Genomic DNA, 25,449 nt, shown 5'->3' with positions numbered 1-25,449 from the left:
TTTGGTCAGAAAAATAAGGTCATGTTTCTACATTAGCATTCTGAGCAGTTGATACCAGTCCAACAAAAAAAGTTTGCCAAATTAAATGTAGCTTTTTTCTAATAATGTTGAAAATTGTTCTTGTAATGTTTGAGTTCTTTTAATCAATTAATTGCCTTTCCCCAACAATAATTGCAGACAGCTGAAAAGTGATTAGGTTTAAAAAAATCCAATTTCACTTAATCATTTGGATTATAGAATTTTACTTTGTTGTGCATATGGTGGCTGTTTTGATGTTGGAAATAATTAAGCAATGAGGTCTTGGGAGATTTTAAAATTTTATGGAAAACGTATTTAGAATTGTATCTGGTATGACAATAATTGGTGAATTTGTGGACCGTTGCTTTTGAACTTTAATGTACATTTTGTTGAATAATGTAATTTTTCTTAAGTGGTTGAAAAATACTTTTGTCATTTCATGGTGTGATTTCTGACTTCGGTACCTTAAAATTTGAAGAATAAATCTATTTCTCTGAGTAATTCATTTGAATTTCTGGTACCAAATAACTAAAATTTACCTTTAGATAAAAGAAAAAGAGTTGAAAATGATTAACGTATGTCATTCAAATAATATCTTTCAACGGACTTTGAGTGCTTACATTGTGCAGAGTACCGTACTAAATGCTTGGGGAAGTACAATACTGCAGAGGTGGTAGACATGATCCCTGTCCTCGTGGAGTTTCCGCTGTACAAGGGGAGACAGATATCAAAACAGGTTATGGATAGGGAGGTAGTAGAATATGAGGCTAGTTATGTAAGTGCTGTGGGGCTGAAATGAGTATGGCTCAGTGGAAAGAGCCCGGGCTTTGGAGTCAGAGGTCGTGGGTTCAAATCCCAGCTCCGCCAACTGTCAGCTGTGTGACTTTGGGCAAGTCACTTAACTTCTCTGGGCCTCAGTTCCTTCATCTGTAAAATGGGGGTGAAGACTGTGAGCCCCCCGTGGGACAACCTGATCACCTTGTAACCCCCCAGTGCTTAGAACAGTGCTTTGCACATAGCGCTTAATAAATGCTATTATTATTATTATTATTATTATTATTAAGGAGGACACAAGTGTGCGTAGTTGCTGCAGAAAGAAGGGCAGCTATGCGAAATCCTCCACGGCTCCTCTGCCGCTAATCTCCTCACTGTGCCTCATTCTCGCCTGTCCTGCCGCCGACCCCCGGCCCACGTCCTCCCCCTGGGCTGGAATGCCCTCCCCCCGCACATCCGCCAAGCTAGCTCTCTTCCTCCCTTCAAAGCCCTACTGAGAGCTCACCTCCTCCTGGAGGCCTTCCCAGACTGAGCCCCCTTTTTCCTCTCCTCCTCCCCATCTCCCCCGGCCCTACCTCCTTCCCCTCCCCACAGCACCTGTATATATGTTTGTACAGATTTATTACTCTATTTATTTTACTTGTACATATTTACTATTCTATTTTGTCAATGATGTGCATGTAGCTTTACTTCTATTTATTCTGATGATTTGACCCCTGTCCACATGTTTTGTTGTCTGTCTCCCCCTTCTAGACTGTGAGCCTGTTGTTGGGTAGGGACCGTCTCTATATGTTGCCAACTTGTACTTCCCAAGCGCTTAGTACAGTGCTCTGCACACAGTAAGCGCTCAATAAATACGATTGAATGAATGAATGAATGAAATAAGAATTTTCAGCCGGGAAAGGGCTCTTGGAGGAGGTGCGATTTTAAGAATGCTCTAGAAGGTTTTGAAAGCGGGCCGAGTTATGGACTGTTGGATATTCATTCATTCATTCAATCGTATTTATTGAGCACTTACTGTGTGCAGAGCACTGTACTAAGCGCTTGGGAAGTACAAGTTGGCAACATATAGAGACAGTCCCTACCCAACGGTGGGATATGAAGGGGAAGGGAATTCCAGGCCAGAGGCAGGATGTGTGGAAGGGGCCCGTGGTGGGATGAACAGATCACAGTACAAGAGTAGGCTGGCTTTAGAGGAGGGGAGTGTGAGAGTTGGGTTGGAGTATTTAATAAGAGATGTAGGTAGGAGGGGAACAGCTGATTGAGGCCTTAAAGCAGGTGGTAAGAACTTGACAAATTAAACATTGTGGCCTAGTGGAAAGAACATAGGCCTGGGAATCTGAGGATTTGGTTTCTGATCCCGGCTCCATCACTTGCCTGCTGTGAGACATTGAGCAAGTCACTTCATCATCATCAACCGTATTTATTGAGCACTTACTGTGTGCAGAGCACTGTACTAAGCGCTTGGGAAGTACAAGTTGGCAGCACATAAAGACAGTCCCTACCCAATAGTGGGCTCACAGTCTAAAAGACTTCTTTGGGCCTTAGTTTCCTCAAGTGTAAAATGGGTAGTCAGTACCTATTCTCCCTCCTACTTAAACTGTGATCCCCACATCGGACAGGGACTGTGCCTACCCAAGAAGCAGCATGGCTCAGTGGAAAGAGCCCGGGCTTTGGAGTCAGAAGTCATGAGTTCAAATCCCACCTCCGCCAGTTGTCAGCTTTGCTTCTTTGGGCAAGTCACTTCACTTCTCTGTGCCTCAGTTACCTCATCTGTAAAATGGGGATTAAGATTGTGAGCCCCCCGTGGGACAACCTGATCACCTTGTAACCTCCCCAGTGCTTAGAACAGTGCTTTGCACATAGTAAGCAGTTAATAAATGCCATCATCATTGTTATTATTACCCTGATTGTTTTGTATGTACCCCAGCGTTCAGAGTAGTCCTTGACATTTAGTAAGCCCTTAACACATGCCATAAAAAAATTACTATGTGGCTTATAGATTTATTTTGGCGGGAGAGGTAGAAAATATAATTCAATTGCTGTTATGATTTTTGCAGCTGCATGGTTGCTGTTTAATCTTTTAATAGAATTGTCATAAGAAAAATTAAATGTGTTAATATTTTGCCTTATGAAGATTAAATTGGCACATTCAGCTGTAAGCTTTTATATTCTAATACAGTGTAATATGCTACAGCTGTTGTACTGCACCTGTTTCCTGCCTCATGTAATTTAGCCAAAAGTAACGTTTATTTTGTCATCTTCAATTCAGTATCGATAACAGATTACTACTTAGTGCTAATATTGACTTATATATGGTGTTTGTCATATTGTTCCGTAGCTCACTGAAATGCAAGCAGAGAATAGTTATTATAGCCCACAGAAAGTAAAATCCAAGGAAGTAATATGCTGGGAGCAAGAAGGAACTACAATTGAGGTAATTTTCCATCATAAATAAATTTTGGTAAAGATTCTGGCAGATAAATGCCTTATAAATCTTTCATTTAGGGAGCATTTCCAGGTATTGATAACTACTGGTTTTGTACTTCCATTTTACTGTATAATGAGGCCCACTGGAAGACAGTAGAGCGTTGATTATATAAACTGATGGGAGCAGGGAGTTATTTTTCTCTGCATTATTAAGTCTAGCAATAGAATCAGTTGCAGAAGTGGGTGCTTGCAAAAATGTGGCACACATTTCCTCAGCACCTGAGTAGAACAAAGTCCGGGGCAAGGGCTGGGAAATGACTCGGCTAGAGAGAAATTCCCACTGGATTTTGCAACCATCCCATCCTGTCGATGTGGATAATTGAGGCTCTGTTTCTTAGATTGGGGGGAATAGAGGTATGCTACTGATCTTGGAAAAATCATAGTGTTGCATCCTTTTTCTTGCAGTTCAAATTATTTTCTTTAATTGATTTACCTTGTCTTTCCACAGGCTCTTATGATGGGAGAACCTTTCTTCGATTGCCAGATAGGCTTTGTAGGTTGCCAAGCTATGTGTCTTAAAGGAATTATGGGAGTTAAAGACTTCGAAGAGACTATGAACAGAAGTGATGAGGTAAATGAGTGTATAAAGAGTGTTTGGAAAAGAGATGCAGAAGAATAAAATAGTAGGACTTCTCTTTTTTTCCCCATCCTTACCTGGATGCTGAAGCTCCTGTAGATCAATATGGATGTTTCCAAAGACACTTCTGCTCCCCGCTTCCTCTTATTCCCCAACTTCACTGACCTGCTCAACCCTACATCATCCACTCATCAACTGTTGCCGAGTTGTACTTTCCAAGCGCTTAGTACAGTGCTCTGCACACAGTAAGCGCTCAATAAATACGATTGAATGAATGAATCAACTGGGAAGCAGGCTCGATCTCATCATCTCTAGTTACTGTTTTATCTGTGCGTAGTGGATAGGGCACGGGCCTGGGAATCATCGGGACCTGGGTTCTAATCCCAGCTCTGCCACTTGTCTGCTGGGTGACCTTGGGCAAGTCACTTACCTTTTCTGGGCCTCTGATTTCTTACTATAACGTATAAAGTTATATAAATTTATCGAGAATTGACTTTGTGCTGAGTACTGTAATAAATGCAGTGGGAAAGTATAATGTAATAGAGTTAGTAGAGGTGATCACTGCCCACAAGTGAGAAGCAGCGTGGCTCAGTGGAAAGAGCACGGGCTTTGGAGTCAGAGGTCATGGGTTCAAATCCCACGTGCTTCACTTCAGTGCCAATTTACTGTACCTTTTTTATCTCATCACTAACCCTACCTTTATCTCGTCACTGGCCCCTTCCTCATGTTTTCTGGCCTGGAAGCCCCTCCTCCTTCATAGTGGACAGACCACCACTTTCCCCACCTTCCAAGCCCTACTAGAGAAGCAGCGTGGCTCAGTGGAAAGAGCCCAGGCTTGGGAATCACAGGTCATGGGTTCTAATTCCGGCTCTGCTGTGTAACCTTATGCAAGTCACTTCACTTCTCTGAGCCTCGGTGCCCTCACCTGTAAAATGGGGATTAAGACTGTGAGCCCCACGTGGGACAACCTGATCACCTTGTATCCCCCCCAGTGCTTAGAACCGTGCTTTGCACACAGTAAGCACTTAACAAATTCCATCATTATTATTATTATTATTACTAAAATCAAATGTCTTCCAAGAAGCCATACCTCAATAAGCCCTCATTTCTCCTACTCCCTCTGCATTCTGTGTTGTGTATGCACCTGAATTTGTATCCTTAAAGCCCTTGCTATTCACTCTACCTTCAGCCCCACAACACTCTTGCACAGATCTGTAATTTATTTTAAAGTCCCTCTCCCTTTTTAGGGTGTAAGTTCTTGGAGGGCAAGGAATGTGTCTACTGGCTGTTTGCTTGACTTCTCTCAAGCAGAGTTCTCTGCACACAGTAAGCACTCAACAAATATTACTGATTAGGACTTGGTTTAGAATGGTACTGTGTTATCTTATTTTTAGAAGGGAGAGGGAAGAGATTTTGAAGGAATTATTAAAATTACGGACGATATAGCCTTCAGTCAATCAATGATAAATTGTTTGCTTAATGTGTGCAGAGCATTCTACAAAGCACTTGAGTTGGTTGCGGATCAATAGACATAGTCCTTTCCCAAAGGGAGCGAACAGTCTAGAGGGGGAGATACTCTTCCCAGTAATTCCTCCCACAAATGGACAATGCATGGGAAATATGCCAAGATTTAAGTGTGACATTATTCAGGGTAAAAGGATTCACCCCAGGTTTTATGTTCAAAGAATCTCTCTTTTATTTAATGGTGCTTGCTCTTAATTCATCAGTGGAATTTAGTTCAGTTTGTGTGGTGATGACATGCCTATTGTTTCTATTTCAAATGTTATTAGAAACTTGGCTTTGTCCCTTTTTGGGAGGTGTCAAGGGATCGTATTATCTTAATTTTATTGAATACTATGTATATGATAAAACCAAAGCCTTGTTCACCAGGTTGTTATATCCCGTTAATATGATTTTCATAAAATTTCATATTATTTTTTTTTCATTTTCAGGAAGCCCGTTTCTTCCTTTGTGGTGAAAATTTAAGTACCAAAGGGATGACATACCTTACAAATTCCCTGTTTGATTACAGAAGTCCAGAAAATAATGGCACTCGTGCAGAATTCATTTTGGATGCAACTCACCATAAGGTCAGAAAAAGAATAAGTGCAGTGGGAAAATATAATGTAATAGAGTTAATAGAGGTGATCACTGCCCACAAGTGAGAAGCAGCGTGGCTCAGTGGAAAGAGCACGGGCTTTGGAGTCAGAGGTCATGGGTTCAAATCCCGGCTCCGCTAATTGTCAGCTATGTGACTTTGGGCAAGTCACTTAACTTCTCTGGGCCTCAGTTACCTCATCTGTAAAATGGGGATGAAGACTGTGAGCCCCCCTTGGGACAACCTGATCACCTTGTAACCGCCGCAGCATTTAGAACAATGCTTTGTACATAGTAAGCGCTTAATAAATGCTATTATTATTATTATTATTGTTGTTATTAAGTAGCTTATAGTCTTACAGGGGGAGACAGACATTAAAGTAAATTACAGATAGGGGAAATGGTAGCCTATAAGGATATGTTCATAACTGCTGTGAAGCTGGGGTGAGCATTCAAGGGCTTAAGGGGATACACAGCCAAATGCTTCATTTGCTGGGAGGGCAGATGGAGGGTATGAGGGTTTAGGAAAGGCTTCTGGAAGATGGGATTTTTAAAAGGGTTTGGGGTTGGGGAGAGTGGTGGACTGGTGACTGTGAAGGGGACAGTTTAAATAAATCTTCAAGTCACTTTGGGTTTACCTAAGGCAGCCCCAGAGCTGTGGAACTCTGGCCTGACTTCCAGTCTAGGGTAATCATGAGGAAAGAAGCTCCCGGGAATTTTGAGCAGCCTTGAGGAAATGCACGGCTTTGAAGGCTTCCCCGCCAACCTGTCCCGAACAATTTCAAATCAATTGGACTGCCCTTGGACCCTTCTGATTTCTGTGGCCAATCTAGATTGGGGTTCCTGGGGTTCCTCAGGAAGCGCTCAATAAATACGATTGAATGAATGAAAGTTTATCACTTCCTCATCCTGACTCTCTGTCTATATACCAAGCTCCAGAATTGTCTGGATGTTCCAGGGAGCAGCTTGAGGTCACGGGTGCTGGACAAAATTGCTGAAACTACATGTAGCCTACAGCTCACCTCCTTTAACAATAATTATGGTATTTAATAATGATGGCATTTGTTAAGCGCTTACTATGTGCAAAGCAGTGTTCTAAGTGCTGGGGAGGATACAAGGTGATGAGGTTGTCCCACTTGGGGCTCACAGTCTTAATCCCCATTTTACAGATGAGGTAACTGAGGCCCAGAGAAGTGAAGTGACTTGCCCAGAGTCACCCAGCTGACAATTGGCGGAGCCGGGATTTGAACCCATGACCTCTGACTCCAAAGCCTGGGCTCTTTCCATTGAGCCATGCTGCTTCTCCATTTCTGAAGTGCTTCCTATGGCACTGTTCTAAGACCTGGGGTGGGTACAAGTATTATTACAAGCAAATTGAGTTGGATACAGTCCCTATCCCATATGGGGCTCACAGTCTTCATCTCCATTTTACAGATGAGGTAACTGAGGCCCAGAGATTAATAATAATAATCATAATGATGATGGCATTTATTAAGCGCTTACTATTTGCAAAGCACTGTTCTAAGCGCTGGGGAGGTTCCAAGGTGATCAGGTTGTCCAATGGGGGGCTCACAGGCTTAATCCCCATTTTGCAGATGAGGTAACTGAGGCATAGAGAAGTGAAGTGACCTCCCCAAGGTCATACAGCAGACAAATGGCGGAGCTGGGTTAGTCCTTGTGACTCCCAGGACCATCATGCTCTCTCCACTAGGCAACACTGCTTTAGCCCACTGATCCTATAAGACCCCCTCCAGAATTCTGTGAACAATAATAATAATAATAATGGCATTTGTTAATAATAATAATAATAATAATGATGGCATTTATTAAGCGCTTACTATGTGCAAAGCACTGTTCTAAGCGCTGGGGAGGTTACAAGGTGATTGGTTGTCCCACTGGGGGCTCACAGTCTTCATCCCCATTTTACAGATGAGGTAACTGAGGCCCAGAGAAGTGAAGTGACTTGCCCAAAGTCACACAGCTGACAATTGGCAGAGCCGGGATGTGAACCCATGACCTCTGACTCCAAAGTCCATGCTCTTTTCCACTGAGCCACGCTGCTTCTCTAAGCACTTCGTATGTGCAAAGCACTGTTCTAAGCACTGGAACGTGCCTAGTAGGGTACTTCCTGAACTGGGGAAACCGTGGATGAGCGGCCAATTTCCCAGCTGCCGTAGAGGACGGCTGGATGGCAGGGAGGGTTGAGAGGTGAAAATGGCAGAATTTGCATTTGCAGCAACTCCTAAATATGAGCCCTTTGTAGATGCCCCCAGTAATTCCCTCACGTCACAGCCTCAACTGTGTTGAGCGGTTACGGGAGCTGTCGTGTGCTGGGGTTGTTGGCAACAGGCTGGAAGCTTAAGGGACGGCTGCTTAGGCGGTCCCTCTGTGATAAGTCTTTAAGCTGGCTGAATTTTGACCACCCCTCCTCTAGAAGTAGCTAACTTGCCCTGACAATTGGGAGTCAATGGGCTTGCATAATTTAGATGAAACCCCAATTTGCTCTTTTAATTGAAAACCATTTTAAGTTTCCGACTTTGCCTAGATTGCGGCTACTTGATCTCCGTGATGCGCTTTCTACATTCGAGGTCACAACTGCACATTTAAACCCTTTCCATCTGGTGACTCAGAGCTTTCTATGTTCAGTGAGGTGCAAGTCCTATAATTATCTGGGCTTTTCCTTTTCTTTATAAAATTGGCAGGAGCACAAGGTCACGCAAGAATTGGTCAAACTGGATTTCAGTTGTACTTTGAAAGTGAGTTTTTTTCATGTGATCTTCCTGCCGAACATTTTACTTGGCCTTATTTTCAAATCACAATTCCAATAGCCATCATTTATGATAAAATAAATCATATTATGGTTTGATATTGCCTAATAAACCCATTGATTCTGACTTTTTTGTTTTATTTTGGCAAGCTGTTAATATCTGTTTTGTGAAAGTTTTCCCATACTTCATGATTTACTGGCTTGTCTTGTGAGCCTGTGCAATTAGATGGTTTTGTGGTATCGAGAGAGGTCAAGAGAAGAATATGTTCTCCATTAAAGGTATTCATTAACTAGGCATTATTGATAAAGTGGTCAAAATGTCCAGTAGAATTATGGATGTCCTTTTGTATGCCCCATAATAGAAGTTGCATTACCTGTGGTAGAGGTGAATTCTTTGGATAACCCCTGGTCTTTTGTTTTGATAATCTTTTCTAGAGTTGATACACAAACCCAAACAAGCATATGTCTCCGATTCTTGGCCTATCGGGTTGTAATCTTAAGATTCTCCTCTTCTACAACTTTTGTTCTGTTTACTCTGCTTTGTTGGCAGGAGACATACACAGAGATAGCTGGAATGCAGAGGTTTGGGGCTTTCTACATGGATTACCTGTACACAATGGAAAGCTTCAGTGGCAAAGGTACTGGTTTCTTTTCCTCATGTTTGCCTTCCCTTGAACAACAGAAACAAAGGCTTCTTCAGAGCCACCTGGTCCTTGACCGGTTGTCCTCTGTTACCCCAGATTTACCTTTTAGGGTTGCTTTTTGGAATCATTTAATACGCCCTGGTGCGTGTTAAGAGTCTTCTTAGCCTGCTGGCATTTTGATTCATTTCCCTCCATGGATGATTAGAAAGGTATTCCACTCAACCAATTAATCAGCTCTTATAAGTACCATATTGTATTTTTTGTGCAGGGAAACAGATATTCCGTGAGACAATGGGAAAGAAGAATTCCTCCCTTTTCCAAGTCACTTTTGACTAGCTGTTTTTAGGTCAAAAAAGAGCAGTGTGTGTGATGGAAAACTGGTTGAAAAATTATACTTCTGGACGCTCTGAAGAAGTTTTTTATTATTTCCAGGATTCTTGTTTTTATCACACTAAGAAAGGAAAAACATTCTTGCTTCCCAGTGTTCTTTTATCTGTCCCTTATGCTTTTAGTTAATTTCTTTTGTATCAGATAAATTTTAGACATGGTTATATCATTTTCATTTTTTTGAGCTGGTTGTAGGGTGTAGAAAACAGAAGAATTCTGCCTTTATAATCTTGCACAACTTTGCTTAGAAGCTTGTTGAGGCTGGAGATTTTAAATGAAATCACCAGTTTTTGGTGTGTGTGTTTGGAGTCTTCTGTATCTTCAGATGATATATCTATCTATATATATCTGTAGTATAAGGTAATAGACGTTTCAGGAATACTGCCTATGAGAAGTGTTGACAGAACATAGGGTATTTTATAATAGCTGTACATTGTGCTACAGTAATAAATGGCAACATTAGTTATTGACTAAAAGTTTGTCCATTTAAGAAGTTTGTGTTTTGCAAACATTGTAGCCCTCCTTGTGCAGGAATGAGTGAATTGAATTGAAAGGGTGAAAGGAGTCTCCGAGTTCATTCCCCTTATAGGTGAACAGGATTGCGTTTACTGCATTTCGTAGACTGTGAGCCCGTTGTTGGGTAGGGACCGTCTCTATATGTTGCCAACTTGTACTTCCCAAATGCTTAGTACAGTGCTCTGCACACAGTAAGCACTCAATAAATACAATTGAATGAATGAATTTACTGTTATCACAGAAATGTTGTACTCCAGTGTATTTTTCTAAAGCAGATTCCAAGTTTCATTCTCGGCATATTTCGAACAAGATTGAATAATGTAGCTGGTACATCGAAATATTTACTGTAATGTAAAGAGATTTCAGGATTAGAGTGTAATTCACCGGCATATATTTCAGCATGTGTTTTTTGTACAACTCCTAAATTTTAGGAGAGGGGAAGTTTATTTTGAATTTAATGAACCCTATGAACTGTGAAAAATATCTTAGTGTAGAATAATGCTAAATGGACTTGCACTCAGATTAGAGTGACACTGGTCTTCCTAAATGTGGAGAGGTGGTGAGCAAAATCTTTCGATGCCTTTTGTGGTGTTTTAATTCTCTTTTAAATGAGTCTCCTGTAGACTTAGATAATTTCATTTATAGTCAATTTTTATCTTTCCATACCTAGAAATCAAGTCTCTCCACAGGGTAGGCTATGGACTGTGTTTCTGCACATCATCGTCTACGTGAGAAAATAGTAGTAGTGGTGTGATGAAACTGTGTATGCAGGAATAACATGAGAAGCAGTGTAACCTAGTATATGGAGCATGGGCCTGGGAATCGGGAGGATTTCGGTTCTAATTCCGGCTCTGCCACTTGTCGGCTGTGTGACCTTGGGTGAATCATTTGACTTCTGCGCCTCAGTTACCTCATCTAAAAAAAATGGGGATTAAGACCGTGAGCCCCATGTGGGGCATGTCCTGTGTCCAACCTAATTAGCCTGTATCTACCCCAGTGCTAAGTACATTGCCTGGCACGTAGCGCTTAAGAAATACCATTAAATAAAATAAAAACCGGAAACCAAGCAAACATCACAAGGCAGGCACATTGCCAACCATGCTTCACTGTCCAGACCTTCTTTTTCTAGTCACAGTTCTAGAGAGGTGGTATCTAAAATTAGTCTGAGGAGACACATCTACCCTGCCACCTTAAAACTGGGTTTCTCTCTTGCCCCTTTTCTCTCTGCCCAACTCTCCCTCCCACAACCAAACCAAGACTCCCAACACTGGGTTAGTTGCCCAAGGCTACAGCCCCTAGGGATGTCTCTGATTATCAAATGGCACTATAATTCCATGCTGTATGAACACTTAGAAGCATATTAACACAATGGTGTTATCTTCTGATAACGTTTATCTTTGATGTACTTCAAAGGCACTCAGATATCTAGGCCTACTCTGTTTTGAGGATAAGAAGTTCAGAACCGCACTTTAGTGGCAAAGGTAAGAAGAAGTAAATAGAGGGAAGAAAAGGAGTTCCTACTGCTGTTTGTTTTTGTTGTGATAGGCCCTGTGGTTATAGTTTGACCAGGGTTTTCAAAAGGTATTGCAAATTTGAACCCGGGTGATAATAGCTTCCTGTGTTGAGGTTTGGTTTTCCGGATAAGAATCTCCTAATTTCGCTGTTCTTTATGATACCCCAGACAATGCATTAATAATTAAGTGCTGGAAAATGACCTTTGACCATGATACAGGAAATAAAGTGAAGAGATCTTTAAAATTGGTGCAGATCTTATTCCTTGATTACAAAAGTGTGTGGTAATTGTGTGGTAACCATTTTTAAAGAGTCCTCCTCTGCAATTTCTCTGGTTGTGCAACAGCAGTATACATTAAGTGTTAAAGCAATCTAAATGAAAATGACCACTAACTGTGTTGGTGAGGTTTTTGCCTTTCAGGGTATTTTTGCTGTTTTTACCTTCACTGCCTCTTCAACCCTAACTACAGCTCCATCCCCTTATTTCACTTCTCTGGGCCTCAGTTACCTCATCTGTAAAATGGGGATTAAGACCGTGAGCCCCCTGTGGGGCAACCTGATCACCTTGTAACCTCCCCAATGCTTAGAACAGAGCTTTGCACATAGCGCTTAATAAATGCCGTCAGTATTATTATTATTTTAAAAAAATCAGATGATTTACACAGACATACCCGCTGTGTATGTCTCTGCTTTGTTGGCAGGAGACATACACAGAGATAGCTGGAATGCAGATGTTTGGGGCTTTCTACATGGATTACCTGTACACAATGGAAAGCTTCAGTGGCAAAGGTACTACCTTGCAGGTAGTGAATCAGTTAGGTGCCGATGCAATCCATCTGATTTTAAAGATACAACTGAGGCTACACAATTTACACTTCGATCTGGAGAAACAGAGTCCAACTCATCCAAGCATCCTTGAAGATAACTATATTCATTGCTAGTTTGTGTGCATCTTTCCCTGCTTTTGTGACTTTTCAAATAAAAGCGTTCCTGGTATTATTTAGAGTGAATGACATAGGTGACAGCATCCTATCACTATGTCCCCACTATGTCCCCATTATGTCCCCAGAAGTACAACACTTCTGTTCCTGCTTGTTTGCCCTTTGCTACCCTCCCTTCATTACCCAAATTGAAGGCATTTTTAATAAGATTCTAATAGTGTAGCAAGCTGTTGTTATTAAGTGTAATAACAGTATTTGAAAAGTGTAGCACCAGGGTAAATTCAAGATAGTCAAGTCAGACACAGTCCCTATCCCTCTGGGGCTTGCAGTCTAAGTAGGAGGGAAAAGAGGTATTGAATCCCCATTTTACAGATGAGGAAAGCGAGGCATTCTCTTTGCCCAAGCTCACACAGCAGGCAGGTGGTGGATCTGGGAGATGATCTTAGGTGTGTGCTTTTTCCATTAGACCATGGTGCTTCACTATGATAGATGTTTAAAGGTAAAGTAGTGGAAATTAGGGCTTCCGATGACCTCTGCCGAAATCACTGGGTCCTCTGAGATCTGATGTTTTTTTTTTTTGGAGGGAGGAGATGGTGTTTGCTCCCCCCACCACGCACACTGCATTCTGCCAGCTGTCTTTCCTTGTTGCTTCCCGAGTGCTCTTAGGACTTAAGAGAGGAAGCAGTCCTGGTTCAGGGGCAGTGGCAAGACACCTTCCCACACTAAGCCCCTCCGTCTGCCTCGCCAGTAAACTCTTTGTGGGCAGGGAACGTGTCTGCTGATTGTTGTATTGTACTCCCCCACGTGCTTAGTACAGTGCTCTGCACACAGCAAGCGCTTAATAAATATGACTGAGTGAATGAATGCACAGAGTAAGCACTCAATAAAAATGAATGAATGAACTAACTGGATCAGTAAAGATGGTGGTTGCAGGAGCACAAAATGTCCCACAGAGTGAATTGAAGATGATGATTATTTCTGACACTAGTCAAGTGGTTTGCACTTCAGTGCTGCAGAAAGCAATAATAGTAATAATAATTTTGGTATTTAAGCGCTTTCCATGTGCCATGCACTGTTCTAAGCACTGGGGGAGATACAGGGAGATCAGGTTGTCCCACATGGGGCTTACAGTCTTAATCCCTATTTCCCAGATGAGGTCACTGAGGCACAGAGAAGTTAAATGACTTGCCCAAAGTCACACAGCTGATAAGTGGCAGAGCTGGGATTTGAACCCATGACCTTTGACTCCCAAGCCCACACTCCTTCCACTGAGCCACACTGCTTTGCAGTAAATATGTATGAATAAACCTTGAATGAATGAATGAGAAGTGAAAGGAAAAAAATTATTTGCATCTGTTAAATATGATTCTTTCACTATAAGGGAAAAAAAACCCCACACTGGTTAGGATCTTTATTGCTTACCAAAAGGAGGTTCTTTTGGTAACAGGAAGCAGCTTGATCCAGTGACTAAAGTTACAGGCTTGGGAGTTAGAGGGCCTGGCTTCATCCCATGTCAGCTGTGTGACCTTGGACAAGTCACTTAACTTCTCTGGGCCTCAGTTACCTCTTGTGTAAAATGGGGATTAGGACCGTGAGCCCCGTGTGGGACTTGGACTTTGTGCAACCTGTGTCCAGCCTGTCCAGCCACGCAGTCTATTAAGGGGTCTTCTGGTGGCTCCAAGAGTCACAGTGGCAGGGTGGGCATGTGGCCAGACGTTTTCCCACCCGGTGGGCTTTGGGGTCCATCGGGCAGAGCCTAATGCCCCACTGTCGGGTAGGGACCGTGTCTATATGTTGCCAACTTGTACTTCCCAAGCGCTTAGTACAGTGCTCTGCACACAGTAAGCGCTCAGTAAATACGATCAAATGAATGAATGTGGTGCCTCCCCCCCTCCCCACATCAGCAGAGAGGAGGCCCACCTCCCAGCACTGTAAACTCCTTACCTACAGGGAACCTGTCTGCTAATTCTGTCGGATTGGACTCTCCTAAGTGGTTAGTACAGTGCTCAAATACCATTGGTAGATTGACTGTGGTGGACAAAAGGACTACTTTAGCAACGTTTAGAAGTCTGGGTAGGTCGTGATGGTTTAAATGTAGGATAGTCCTCATTGAGGGGGTGAGAGGACATGAAGCAGGAGCTTCCAAATTGTTCCCTTCTCCCATGCAGAAATGAGGGTTTGGCTGCCGCCTTGGCCTGGTGACAGAGTTGGGGGGAAGTGAGTGTAGTAATAGGGCCCCTTCATCTTCGTTTGGACAGCATTGCTGTTCACAGGGTTATAATAATAGTAATAATGGCATTTATTAAGCACTTACTATGTGCAAAGCACTGTTCTAAGCGCTGGGGAGGTTACAAGATCAGGTTGTCCCACGGGGGGCTCACAGTCTCAATCCCCATTTTACAGATGAGGTAACTGAGGCACAGAGAAGTTAAGTGACTTGCCCAAAGTCACACAGCCAACAGTTGGGCAGAGCCGGGATTTGAACCCATGACCTCCGACTCCAAAGCCCGGGCTCTTAAATGATGACGGACTTTCGAAGCTGGGTGGAAGAGGTCATCATGTTTTTCGAAATCTGGTGAAAGAGGACTTGCTCACCCACCTCCTGCTTGGAGAGTGCGCTGCAACTGAATTTTTCCCTCCTCTGCCTGAACCCTAACCATCCATCCCAAGCGCATGAACCCTGATACATTCATCCCAGTTGTCCTTTGGGATAATCTCCTCACCGTACCTCGTTCTTGCCTGTCCCGCCATCGACCCCCGGCCCACGTCATCCCCCTGGCCTGGAATGCCCTCCCTCTGCCCATCCGCCAAGCTAGCTCTCTTCCTCCCTTCAAGGCCCTGCTGAGAGCTCACCTCCTCCAGGAGGCCTTCCCAGACTGAGCTCCTTCCTTCCTCTCCCCCTCGTCCCCCTCTCCATCCCCCCATCTTACCTCCTTCCCTTCCCTCCCCACAGCACCTGTATATATGTATATATGTTTGTACATATTTATTACTCTATTTATTTATTTTACTTGTACATATCTATTCTATTTTATTTTGTTAGTATGTTTGGTTTTGTTCTCTGTCTCCCCCTTTTAGACTGTGAACCCACTGTTGGGTAGGGACTGTCTCTATATGTTGCCAATTTGTACTTCCCAAGCACTTAGTACAGTGCTCTGCACATAGTAAGCGCTCAATAAATACGATTGATGATGATGATGAGGAGGTGATCATTGCAGGGAAACCATTTTATTCAAGGTTTAGGCCTTGTTCGTACAGGTTTGTCCAAGATATAATAACGATGGCATTTATTAAGCACTTACTATATGCAAAGCACTGTTCTAAGTGCTAGGGAGGATACAAGGTGAGTAGGTTGTCCCACAGGAGGCTCACAGTCTTAATCCCCATTTTACAGATGAGGGAACTGAGGCTCAAAGAAATGAAGTGACTTGCCCAAAGTCACACTGATAATTGGCAGAGCTGGGATTCGAACCCATGACCTCTGACTCCAAAGCCCGGGCTCTTTCCACTGAGCCACGCTGCTTCTCTGTGGTTAGCAATATATGTGTAGAGAAGCATCATGGGCTTGGGAGTCAGAAGGATCTGGTTCGAATCCTGGCTCCAAGCACTAGTCAGCTGTGTGACCTTGGGCAAGTCACCTAACTTCTCTTGGCCTCAGTTAACTTACCTGTAAAATGGGGGTGAAGACTGTGAGCCCCATGTGGGAGATGGACTCTGTCCAACCCAATTACTTTGTACCTTCCCCAGCTCTTAGAACAGTGCCTGGCACATAGTGAGCGCTTAACAAATGCCCTAAAAAAAAATGAGTGGGAGAACACTTACCTGAGCCATTCTTTGTACACAGAAGCACTCAGGAATGTGGCTGTATTACTCTTCGCAATAATGGGTTCACATGCAGTGTAAAATTTTAAAATGCAATAGGGACAGAATGTGTAGTATGGATTATAATGTGATGTTGATATTCTTTTATACTTCAGATATTTGATTAATTTTCTCATCACAGGTATGATTAATATTGAATTAGGTTTTTGGTCATTCTGGTTGAAGTTTTTCTTGCATTAATGGTGAAATTTATTTTCAATAGCGTCTGGGACTCAACAAGACCTTTCCTCAAAGAGTGATGATTTGGGAAACGTTCAAGAGAGGTCAAGCAAAAGCCTCGTCATAGGACCTTTTGATCTTCGCTTGGACAGCAGTGCCGTACACAGGATTATGAAAATGATGGCGTGTGCTTTTGAGCATGAATATGAGCCATACAGTAGGCTGAAATCAGGTGTAGTATTGGCTTGATTTTGAGTCTTTCATGAGCTTCTTTGAATTCATACAGTTACATCGCTGTCTTAATATTAGCTTAACTGTTCTGGATATTTTGTTCATGCTAAAATGCATAACTTTGTTTTGAAACTTTTAAAATGTAGCAAGATTACTTTAGTGAATTCAGAGGTTAATTGTCTGAACTAAAGAATTTTGAGAAGTGAAAGGAAAAATTTATTTGCATCTGTTAAATACAGTTCTTTCCCCTTCTAGACTGTGAGTCCTGTGTTGGGTAGGGACCCGCTCTATATGTTGCCCAGTTGTACTTCCCAAGCGCTTAGTACAGTGCTCTGCACACAGTAAGCACTCAATAAATATGATTGAATGAATATAAGGGAAAAAAACCCCACACTGGTTAGGATCTTTATTGCTTACCAAAGGGAGGTTATTTGGGCAACAGGAAGCAGCTTGATCCAGTGACTAAAGGTACAGGCCTGGGAGTTAGAGGACCTGGGTTGTAATCCTGGCTTCATCACATGTCTGCTGTGTGACCTTGGACAAGTCACTTAACTTCTCTGGGCCTCAGTTACCTCATGTGTAAAATGGGGATTAGGACCGTGAGCCCTATGTCGGACTTGGACTTTGTGCAACCTGTGTCCAGCCTGGCACATAATAATGGCTAAACAAATGCCATTACAAACAAAACAAAGATAACCCCCCCAACCACCAAAAACCTAAACCCAAAATAAAGCCATTTTGATGGCCATTTAAATCCTCAGAAGTTAAACTGAGATTAGCTGAAAAACTAAAATATATGGCCAGTGGTAGGATGCCCAAACTAAAGAGATTTAGATATATGTCATTGGCCACTGAATAAAGGACTTTTATTCATCCCAAAATAAGCCTTAGGACCCCCGTCTAGAGCAGCACTGTGAAGAGAACCACCTTCATTAAATTCAAAAGGGGGCTCTTACCCAGTGAGAGAAACTCCTGCCATGGTCGTCTGAACATGACCACTGGGGAGGAGTCCCTCGAAGGCCTTGAAAACCCACCAAAGCAGAAAGGCCAGGCCTTAATTATAACTAGAACAAGCTATTACTGCACAGCAGAGGGAAGAACCCAGAACTATTGGCATGCTGCATAATGCTATAAGGAAGGCGGTGATTGAATTCTCAGATGACTGCAGGAGCTCTTCCTTAGCATGTGCAACGTTAAAGGGATGCCCTAAGACTTCAGAGGTGCTACATTAATCACTATCTTCAGCCAGCCCTTCCTTCTTGGAAACTACCAGGCAACTTACCGCTTTTCCTTATCACCAAGATTCTAGCCCCAATACTTCTAGGTAGGCTCCCAGAGAATGTAGTCAGTCTTGCACTTCCTCCTCCTCATCATTTATTAGTCACAGCAGCATTTTTAAGAGTCTAAACTGTGCAGAGGCACCAGGGAGCTTAAGATACAAGTAGGAGTCTAGGTCGTGATCCCTGAGCTGCCTACTCTCTAATGGGGGAGATGGGCAGTCACGGGTGGCATGTGTTCAATGAGAACAAGAGGGAAAATAACAAAACGAACCAAAAATAAACAAAAAGGGCCTTAAATAAATGGTTTTGCACAGTTGCTAAGGGTAATTGATGGAGTGAAAGCCTGACCAGAGGACTGTTAGGGATTGCGTCTTGGAAGAGGTGACTTTTTAGGGAGGCTTTGAAGGTTAGCAGGGCCTTGGTCTGTCAGATTTGAGGAGGGAGTGAACACAGCAAAATTGCAATCCATTACAATGTAGCTTCTCATCAAGATGCGTCCACATAGATGTGGTCTACAGCTTAACACATGAAAAAGAATTTCAGGAAGCAATTCTAAGATTCCGCTCTTATATAGGCACCACCAGTATTTGACACCATCAACAGACCAGATCTGGCAGTGGCCAAGCAAATTCAGATGGTCTGAGATACACCAAGATCCTTAGGCTAAGCCATGATGATATGGTCAGTTAAGACAGAGTTAAAGTTGTCTTTTCTTGCCAGTCATCATCAGACTCAAACAGAACCAAATACTAGGCTTCTTTCGGTGTTAGTCATCTGTGTTTCCAAGCCTGAGGTTGCAACAAGGAATATAAATCTGAAAAGACTGTATTTCCTGCGTGTGCTGCGTGAGCTTGGTCAGAGGGCTTTGAAACAGTTATGCTCATGAATGTCCTCCAGTAGCAAATAGTTGAGAAGACAGGTGGATGATGCAAGATATTTCACATCGTCAACGCCCTCTGGACTGAAACTAAATGGGAAAAAAAATGAATTTTTATCCCTGTCTCTACCCTGGTAGTCCGGCCCACAGACAGACTTTTCTCAACTACCCAGTACCTAATGCGATCACCTGATTTTGATTCACACGTAAGAGGGGCAGGAGCCGATGATGCGCAAATAGGCAGAACGTAATAAAAAGGACTCCCATGCCTTTTGACAAAAGGTTTGGCAATAATCATGCTTCATTCTAAATTGAAGGTCTGTGAAGTTCTAGTGGTAGCCACGTGTATATGGCTGTGAGAGCTGGACCTACCTCAGATATTCTATTTATTTTATTTTGTTAATATGTTTTGTTCTCTGTCTCCCCCTTCTAGACTGAGAACACTGTTGGGTAGGGACCGTCTCTATATGTTGCCAACTTGTACTTCCCAAGCGCTTAGTACAGTGCTCTGCACACAGTAAGCGCTCAATAAATACGATTGATTGATTGATTTTTTTTTTTTTCTATTTGACTGGCATGTCACAGAGAGTGTGATGCCATGAGTTAGCCTCACAAACTGAGTTTGACGCTACGAGAGGCAAGTAATAATTGTTGTTTTGGTTAAGTGCTTACTATAGTCTGTGCTTTTGGACTAAGGCATATAAGACATTCACGATGGAAACAGTTCCTGTCCCACATGGGGCTTACAGTTGAAGAAGGAAGCAGATTGGATATTGAATTGCCATTTTACATATTAGGAAACTGAGGCATAGAGAAATGAAGTGTTTTCCAAGGTCATCCAGCAGAAAAGTGGTGGAGCCAGGTTTGGAATCCAAATGTCCTGAGTACCAGGCCTGTGGCTTTCTATGAGAATGGATTGTTGGTTATGCATTGCTCTCTTCAGAAGTACTTGCATATGTGAAGAATTCACCATCACAAGTGCCCTCTTGTAAAACAGTTCTCTCTCTCTCTCTCTCTCTCTCTCTCTCTCTCTCTCTCTCTCGCGTGCGCGCGCACACGCGTGTGTGTATGTGTATGTGTACATATATAGTAATAGGTGTGTGTATGCATGCACACACGTGATCTCCAGACCATACTTGATCAGGTAGTTTGTGTCAGAACTGATGAAATATAAAATGGACTACATTATGTTGTGCTTTTGGTACAATATGTGAAAACTGACACTCTAGTAGTAGTAGCATTTATTGAGCTCTTGATGCAGTATGCTGTACTAAGAACTTTGGGAGTACAGAATAATATAATCAATCAATCAATCAATCGTATTTATTGAGCGCTTACTGTGTGCAGAGCACTGTACTAAGCGCTTGGGAAGTACAAGTTGGCAACATATAGAGACAGTCCCTACCCAACAATCAATCAATCGTATTTATTGAGCGCTTACTGTGTGCAGAGCACTGTACTAAGCGCATGGGAAGTACAAGCTGGCAACATATAGGGACAGTCCCTACCCAACAGTGGGCTCACAACAGTGGGCTCACAGTCTAGAAGGGGGAGACAGAGAACAAAACCAAACATATTAACAGAATAAAATAAATAGAATAGATATGTACAAGTAAAATGGAGTAATAACTATGTACAAACATGTATACATATATACAGGTGCTGTGAGGAAGGGAAGGAGGTAAGATGGGGGAATGGAGAGGGGGATGAGGAGGAGAGGAAGGAGGGGGCTCAGTCTAGGAAGGCCTCTTAGAGGAGGTGAGCTCTCAGTAGGGCCTTGAAGGGAGGAAGAGAGCTAGCTTGGCGAATGGGCAGAGGGTGGGCATTCCAGGCCAGGGGGATGACGTGGGCCGGGGGTCGATGGCGGGACAGGCAAGAGCGAGGTACGGTGAGGAGATTAGCGGTGGAGGAGCGGAGGGTGCGGGCTGGGCTGGAGAAGGAGAGAAGGGAGGTGACGTAGGAGGGAGCGAGGTGATGGACAGCCTTGAAGCCGAGGGTGAGGAGTTTCTGCCTGACATGTTCCCTATCCCCAAGGAGGTTATACTCCTAATTGATGTAAGATAATAAAACCTTAGAACATTGGGACATAGAATAAGGACAGGTTTTGTTAGACAACAGCGATGAACTCAGACCTTGAAAAGTCTCCACTCACATTTAAACAGTCCTTTGCCATTGTACATGTCATATTTGCAAAAGGAAAACAGTTGTGTACTTTAATAGGTTGCGAAATAAATTCTAGATCTCTGTCTCCTAGCTCTCTCCCTTCTGTGTCGTCACTTGGGTTTGTGACCTGTGTGCAGTTGGTATTTACCTCATCCTCAACCCCAAAGCATTTATGTACATAATTATAAATTTTGCATTATTTTTATTCATGTCTGTCTCCCCCTCTAGACTGTAGGCTCATTGTGATTAGGGAATGAGTGAGAAGCAGTGTGGCCTAATAGATAGAGCATAGGCCTGAGAGTCAGAAGGACCTTGGTTCTGATCCTGGCCCCCCCAACTTGTTTGCTGTGTGACCTCAGGCAAATCACTTAACTTTTCTGTGCCTCACTTATCTGTAAAGTGGAGATTAGTACTGTGAATCCCAGGTTGAACATGGACTGTGTCCAATCTGTGTACCCTGCTCTGCACGCAGTAAGCACTCAATAAATACGATTGAATGAGTGAATTAGCACAGTACCTGGCACATAGTAAATACTTAACAAATATAGTGAAGGAAAAAAAAATGTGCCTACTAACTCTGTATTCTCCCAAGTGCTGAGTTCAGTGTTCTGCACACAGTAAGCACTCAATAAATACCACCACTGAATCGTGAAGTAGAAGGATAGAATTCGACTTTGAGAGCTGGGATAAATTCAGTTAAAATTAAAACAATTCCAAAACATTAGTCTTTACACAGTAATTAATCAAGAGTCTTGGAAGAAAATAACAAAGTATTATTAACAAAGTTAATATTTTTTTCATTTTGTCTTATTTTAGATGTTATGGATGAAAATAGAAGCATGCCTAGCACTGAAGAAGTGCCCTCTTTAGAAGACTACATTCCTACACGACTTACCAGTGTTACGGTCCTTAAATGTACCTTTACAATTCACATGGCCGAATTCAACTTGCTAAGCCATTTGCTGCCTGTCATTCTGGGGGAAAAGGTATGATTTTGATTGTTACAACTAAACCTCTGAGTACCTGTTACTTTTTTTTTTATACTGAAAATAGCCTTAGAAAGTCAGGTAGTGATTTTGCAGTGAGGAGACAGTAGTGAAACTTTGATCTTTGCATCATTCATTGACCAATTCCAGGTCAGTGTTATCCAGCTGTGTGTGGTGGGTGATTAGTGAAGTTTTGAACATTCCACCCTAAATTGCAATTCATATAGAAAAAAAAATCCTTATTTACCCAAAACAAGGATTGCAAAATTTTTGATGCAAGGCTAGTTTTAGAATACAGCGCTTACTACGTGTTAAGCACTAGGATAGATACAAGATAACCACATGGAGCTCACGATCAAAGAAGTAGGGAGATCAGCCTGTGGCTATTGTGAACTGTTTTGCTAGTCATCTCCCCCTTCTTTTTGAGTAGGTAAAATAGAGAAACCAGAGTAATTTGGAGGAGAATTTCTGTGTAGATCGAAGAAAGGTTTTTCTCAATCTTGAATCTGCATAGTTACATTTAATATTGGATGTGCCATTTGGGTGACAGTTGATCATGCCAGTATCTGTCTCACTCATACTCACCCCAGTGGCACTGAGTTAGGCTCCATCGTGGTAAGATTTGGTGGCTATGCTCCCCATTTTCCTTCCTGCATCCTTATCCTCAATTGTGGCCTGTAAAGGAAAAGTGAGCTATGAAACTTTGAAGAGTCCAAGGAAAATGATACTTTTGGGGCAAAAACCCAATGTTGGAATGTATAGCATTAGTATAATAATAATAATAATGATGCTATTTGTTAAGTGCTTACTATGTGCAAAGCACTGTTCTAAGCGCTGGGGGGATACAAGGTGATCAGATTGTCCCACATGGGGCTCACAGTCTTCATCCCCATTTTACAGATGAGGTAACTGAGGCACAGAGAATTTAAGTGACTTGTCCAGAGTCACACAGCTGACATGTGGCGGCGGCGTTAGAACCCATGTCCTCTGACTCCCAAGCCCGGGCTCTTTCCACTGAGCCACGCTGCTTCTCAGAGTATAGTGCGCTGCACACAGTAAGCGCTCAATAAATACGATTGAATGAATTGAATGAATGAATGGGGAAGAGAGTAGAGTATCTGTAGGAAGATATCTATGTTAGTGAGTCTCCAGTGGTCTGTATCGGGATGAATATGGTGTGTGGACAAGTACAAAATTCATCTTTATGGCACAGTGATCATTACTTAGAAAAAATGGACAAAGCACGCAGCATCCAGCTAAAAGACCAGACCCTGAAAAAATGCCTTTGAGCAGCCAAATGATGCATTAAAAAGCATCTCCAAGAATTCTTTGGGGTAGGAGGGGAACGTGTGTGTGCAAAAGGAAGACATTTTCTGGGGATAATTGCTTCAGCAGACCACAAATCCACCGCCTCACTGCTTGCTTGACCTGAAGAAGCTGTGTGAAGTAAGTGTTTATAGACTGAATCAGATTTTTAAAGTCAATGAAGTGGGCATTTTCTGAAAAAGAATCCCTACCCAAACTTTCTCCTCCAATTCAGCATCGTCTGTCCAGACCTCAAGGAGGGGAAGGGCAGACTGACTCATTCTCCCTATGGGTTCCAACACTTGGGGTAATATAATGGTAAAGAGAAGCAGCGTGGCTCAGTGGAAAGAGCCCGGGCTTTGGAGTCAGAGGTCATGGGTTCAAATCCTGGCTCCGCCAATTGTCAGCTGTGTGACTTTGGGCAGGTCACATAACTTCTCTGTACCTCAGTTACCTCATCTGGAAAATGGGAATTAAGACTGTGAGCCCCCTCTGAGACAACCTGATCACCTTGTAACCTCCCCAGCGCTTGGAACAGTGCTTTGCACATAGTAAGTGCTTAATAAATGCCATGATTATTATTATCATTATTTTTAAAGCTGATGATGCGCTCTTTTTTTGATGGTGTTTAAGTGCTTACTATGTGTCAGGTGCTGTATTAAGTACTGGGGTAGATAAAAGGGTGGACACAGCCCATGTCCCACATGGGGCCCACGATTTTAGTTCCCATTTTGCAGGTGAGGTAACTGCAGCACAGAGAAGATAAGTAACTTATCCAAGGTCACACAGTAGACAAAAGGCGGAGTCAGGCCCATGCTCTGTCCACTAAGTACATTTGCCACCTGTTAGGCTTTGGGACCTAGGTCACATAGAGAAGCAGCATGGCTCAGTGGAAAAGAGCCCAGGCTTGGGAGTCAGAGGTCATGGGTTCTAATCCCGGCCCCGCCACTTGTCAGCTGGGTGACTTTGGCCAAGTCACTTAACTCCTCTGTGCCTCAGTTACCTCACCTGTAAAACGGGGATTAAGATTGTGAGCCCCACATGGGACAGCATGTTCACTTTATATCCCCCCAGCGCTTAGAACAGTGCTTTGCATATAGTAAGTGCTTAACAAATACCATCATTATTATTACCCCTGAACCACTGTTTGGGTGAACAACTGTTTGGATCATGGGGTGTCATCAGTCATTGCCCTTCAAACGAAATTGCTTAAAGCCTTATAGCCGCAGTCCAATTTGTGCATCCTATTAAGGAAGTGGGACTACTTCATCCAAATCCCATTTCTTACTTCAGGCATTTGTTAAACGAAACAAAGTGGGGCCTTTACCCAGAGTGGGCTCACAATCTAAAAGAGAATCACTGATTAACGATGTACAAGCAGCATGGCATAATGGATAGAGCACAGGCTTGGGAGTCAGAAGGTCATGGGTTCTAATCCCAGCTCCACCACTTGTCTGCTGTGTGACCTTGGGCAAGTTATTTAACTTCTCTGTGCTTGTTACCTCATCTGTAAAATGGGAATTAAAACCGTGAGCCCGATGTGGTACATGGGCTGTGTCCAACCTTTTATCTACCCCAGCGCTTAGTACAGCACAGGGCACATAGTAAATGTTTAACAAATACCACAAAAAAAAAAGAGAGGATCATCAGTGAAGTGAAGGCAAGTGACTTGGCCAAGTCACTTCACTTCTATGTGCCTCAGTTACTTCATTTGTAAAATGGAGATAAAGACTGTGAGACCTATTTGGGACAGGGGACTGTGCCCGACCCAATTTGCTTGTATCCACCCCAGTGCTTAATACAGTGCCTGGCATATAGTAAGTGCTTAAAAAAATATAGCATG

General features: G+C 42.8%; 1 protein-coding gene across 2 annotated transcripts in view; it reads left to right on the top strand.

Annotated features, from left to right (window-relative positions):
- VPS13B (vacuolar protein sorting 13 homolog B) overlaps positions 1-25,449 on the top strand; it is a 1,018,523-nt gene that overhangs the window by 111,062 nt on the left and 882,012 nt on the right. For both annotated transcript variants that reach the window (XM_038744561.1, XM_038744562.1), the window contains exons 8-13: positions 3,134-3,229; positions 3,731-3,853; positions 5,812-5,949; positions 9,274-9,361; positions 16,808-16,996; positions 22,132-22,301. In XM_038744561.1, coding sequence (XP_038600489.1) covers positions 3,134-3,229; positions 3,731-3,853; positions 5,812-5,949; positions 9,274-9,361; positions 16,808-16,996; positions 22,132-22,301 — 804 coding nt within the window. The remainder of the gene's footprint in view (positions 1-3,133; positions 3,230-3,730; positions 3,854-5,811; positions 5,950-9,273; positions 9,362-16,807; positions 16,997-22,131; positions 22,302-25,449) is intronic.

Source organism: Tachyglossus aculeatus, chromosome 4 (assembly GCF_015852505.1).
Source record: "Tachyglossus aculeatus isolate mTacAcu1 chromosome 4, mTacAcu1.pri, whole genome shotgun sequence".
Lineage (NCBI taxonomy): Eukaryota > Metazoa > Chordata > Mammalia > Monotremata > Tachyglossidae > Tachyglossus > Tachyglossus aculeatus.
The sequence above is the reverse complement of the archived record's forward strand: the minus strand, read 5'-3'. Positions and strand labels throughout refer to the sequence as shown.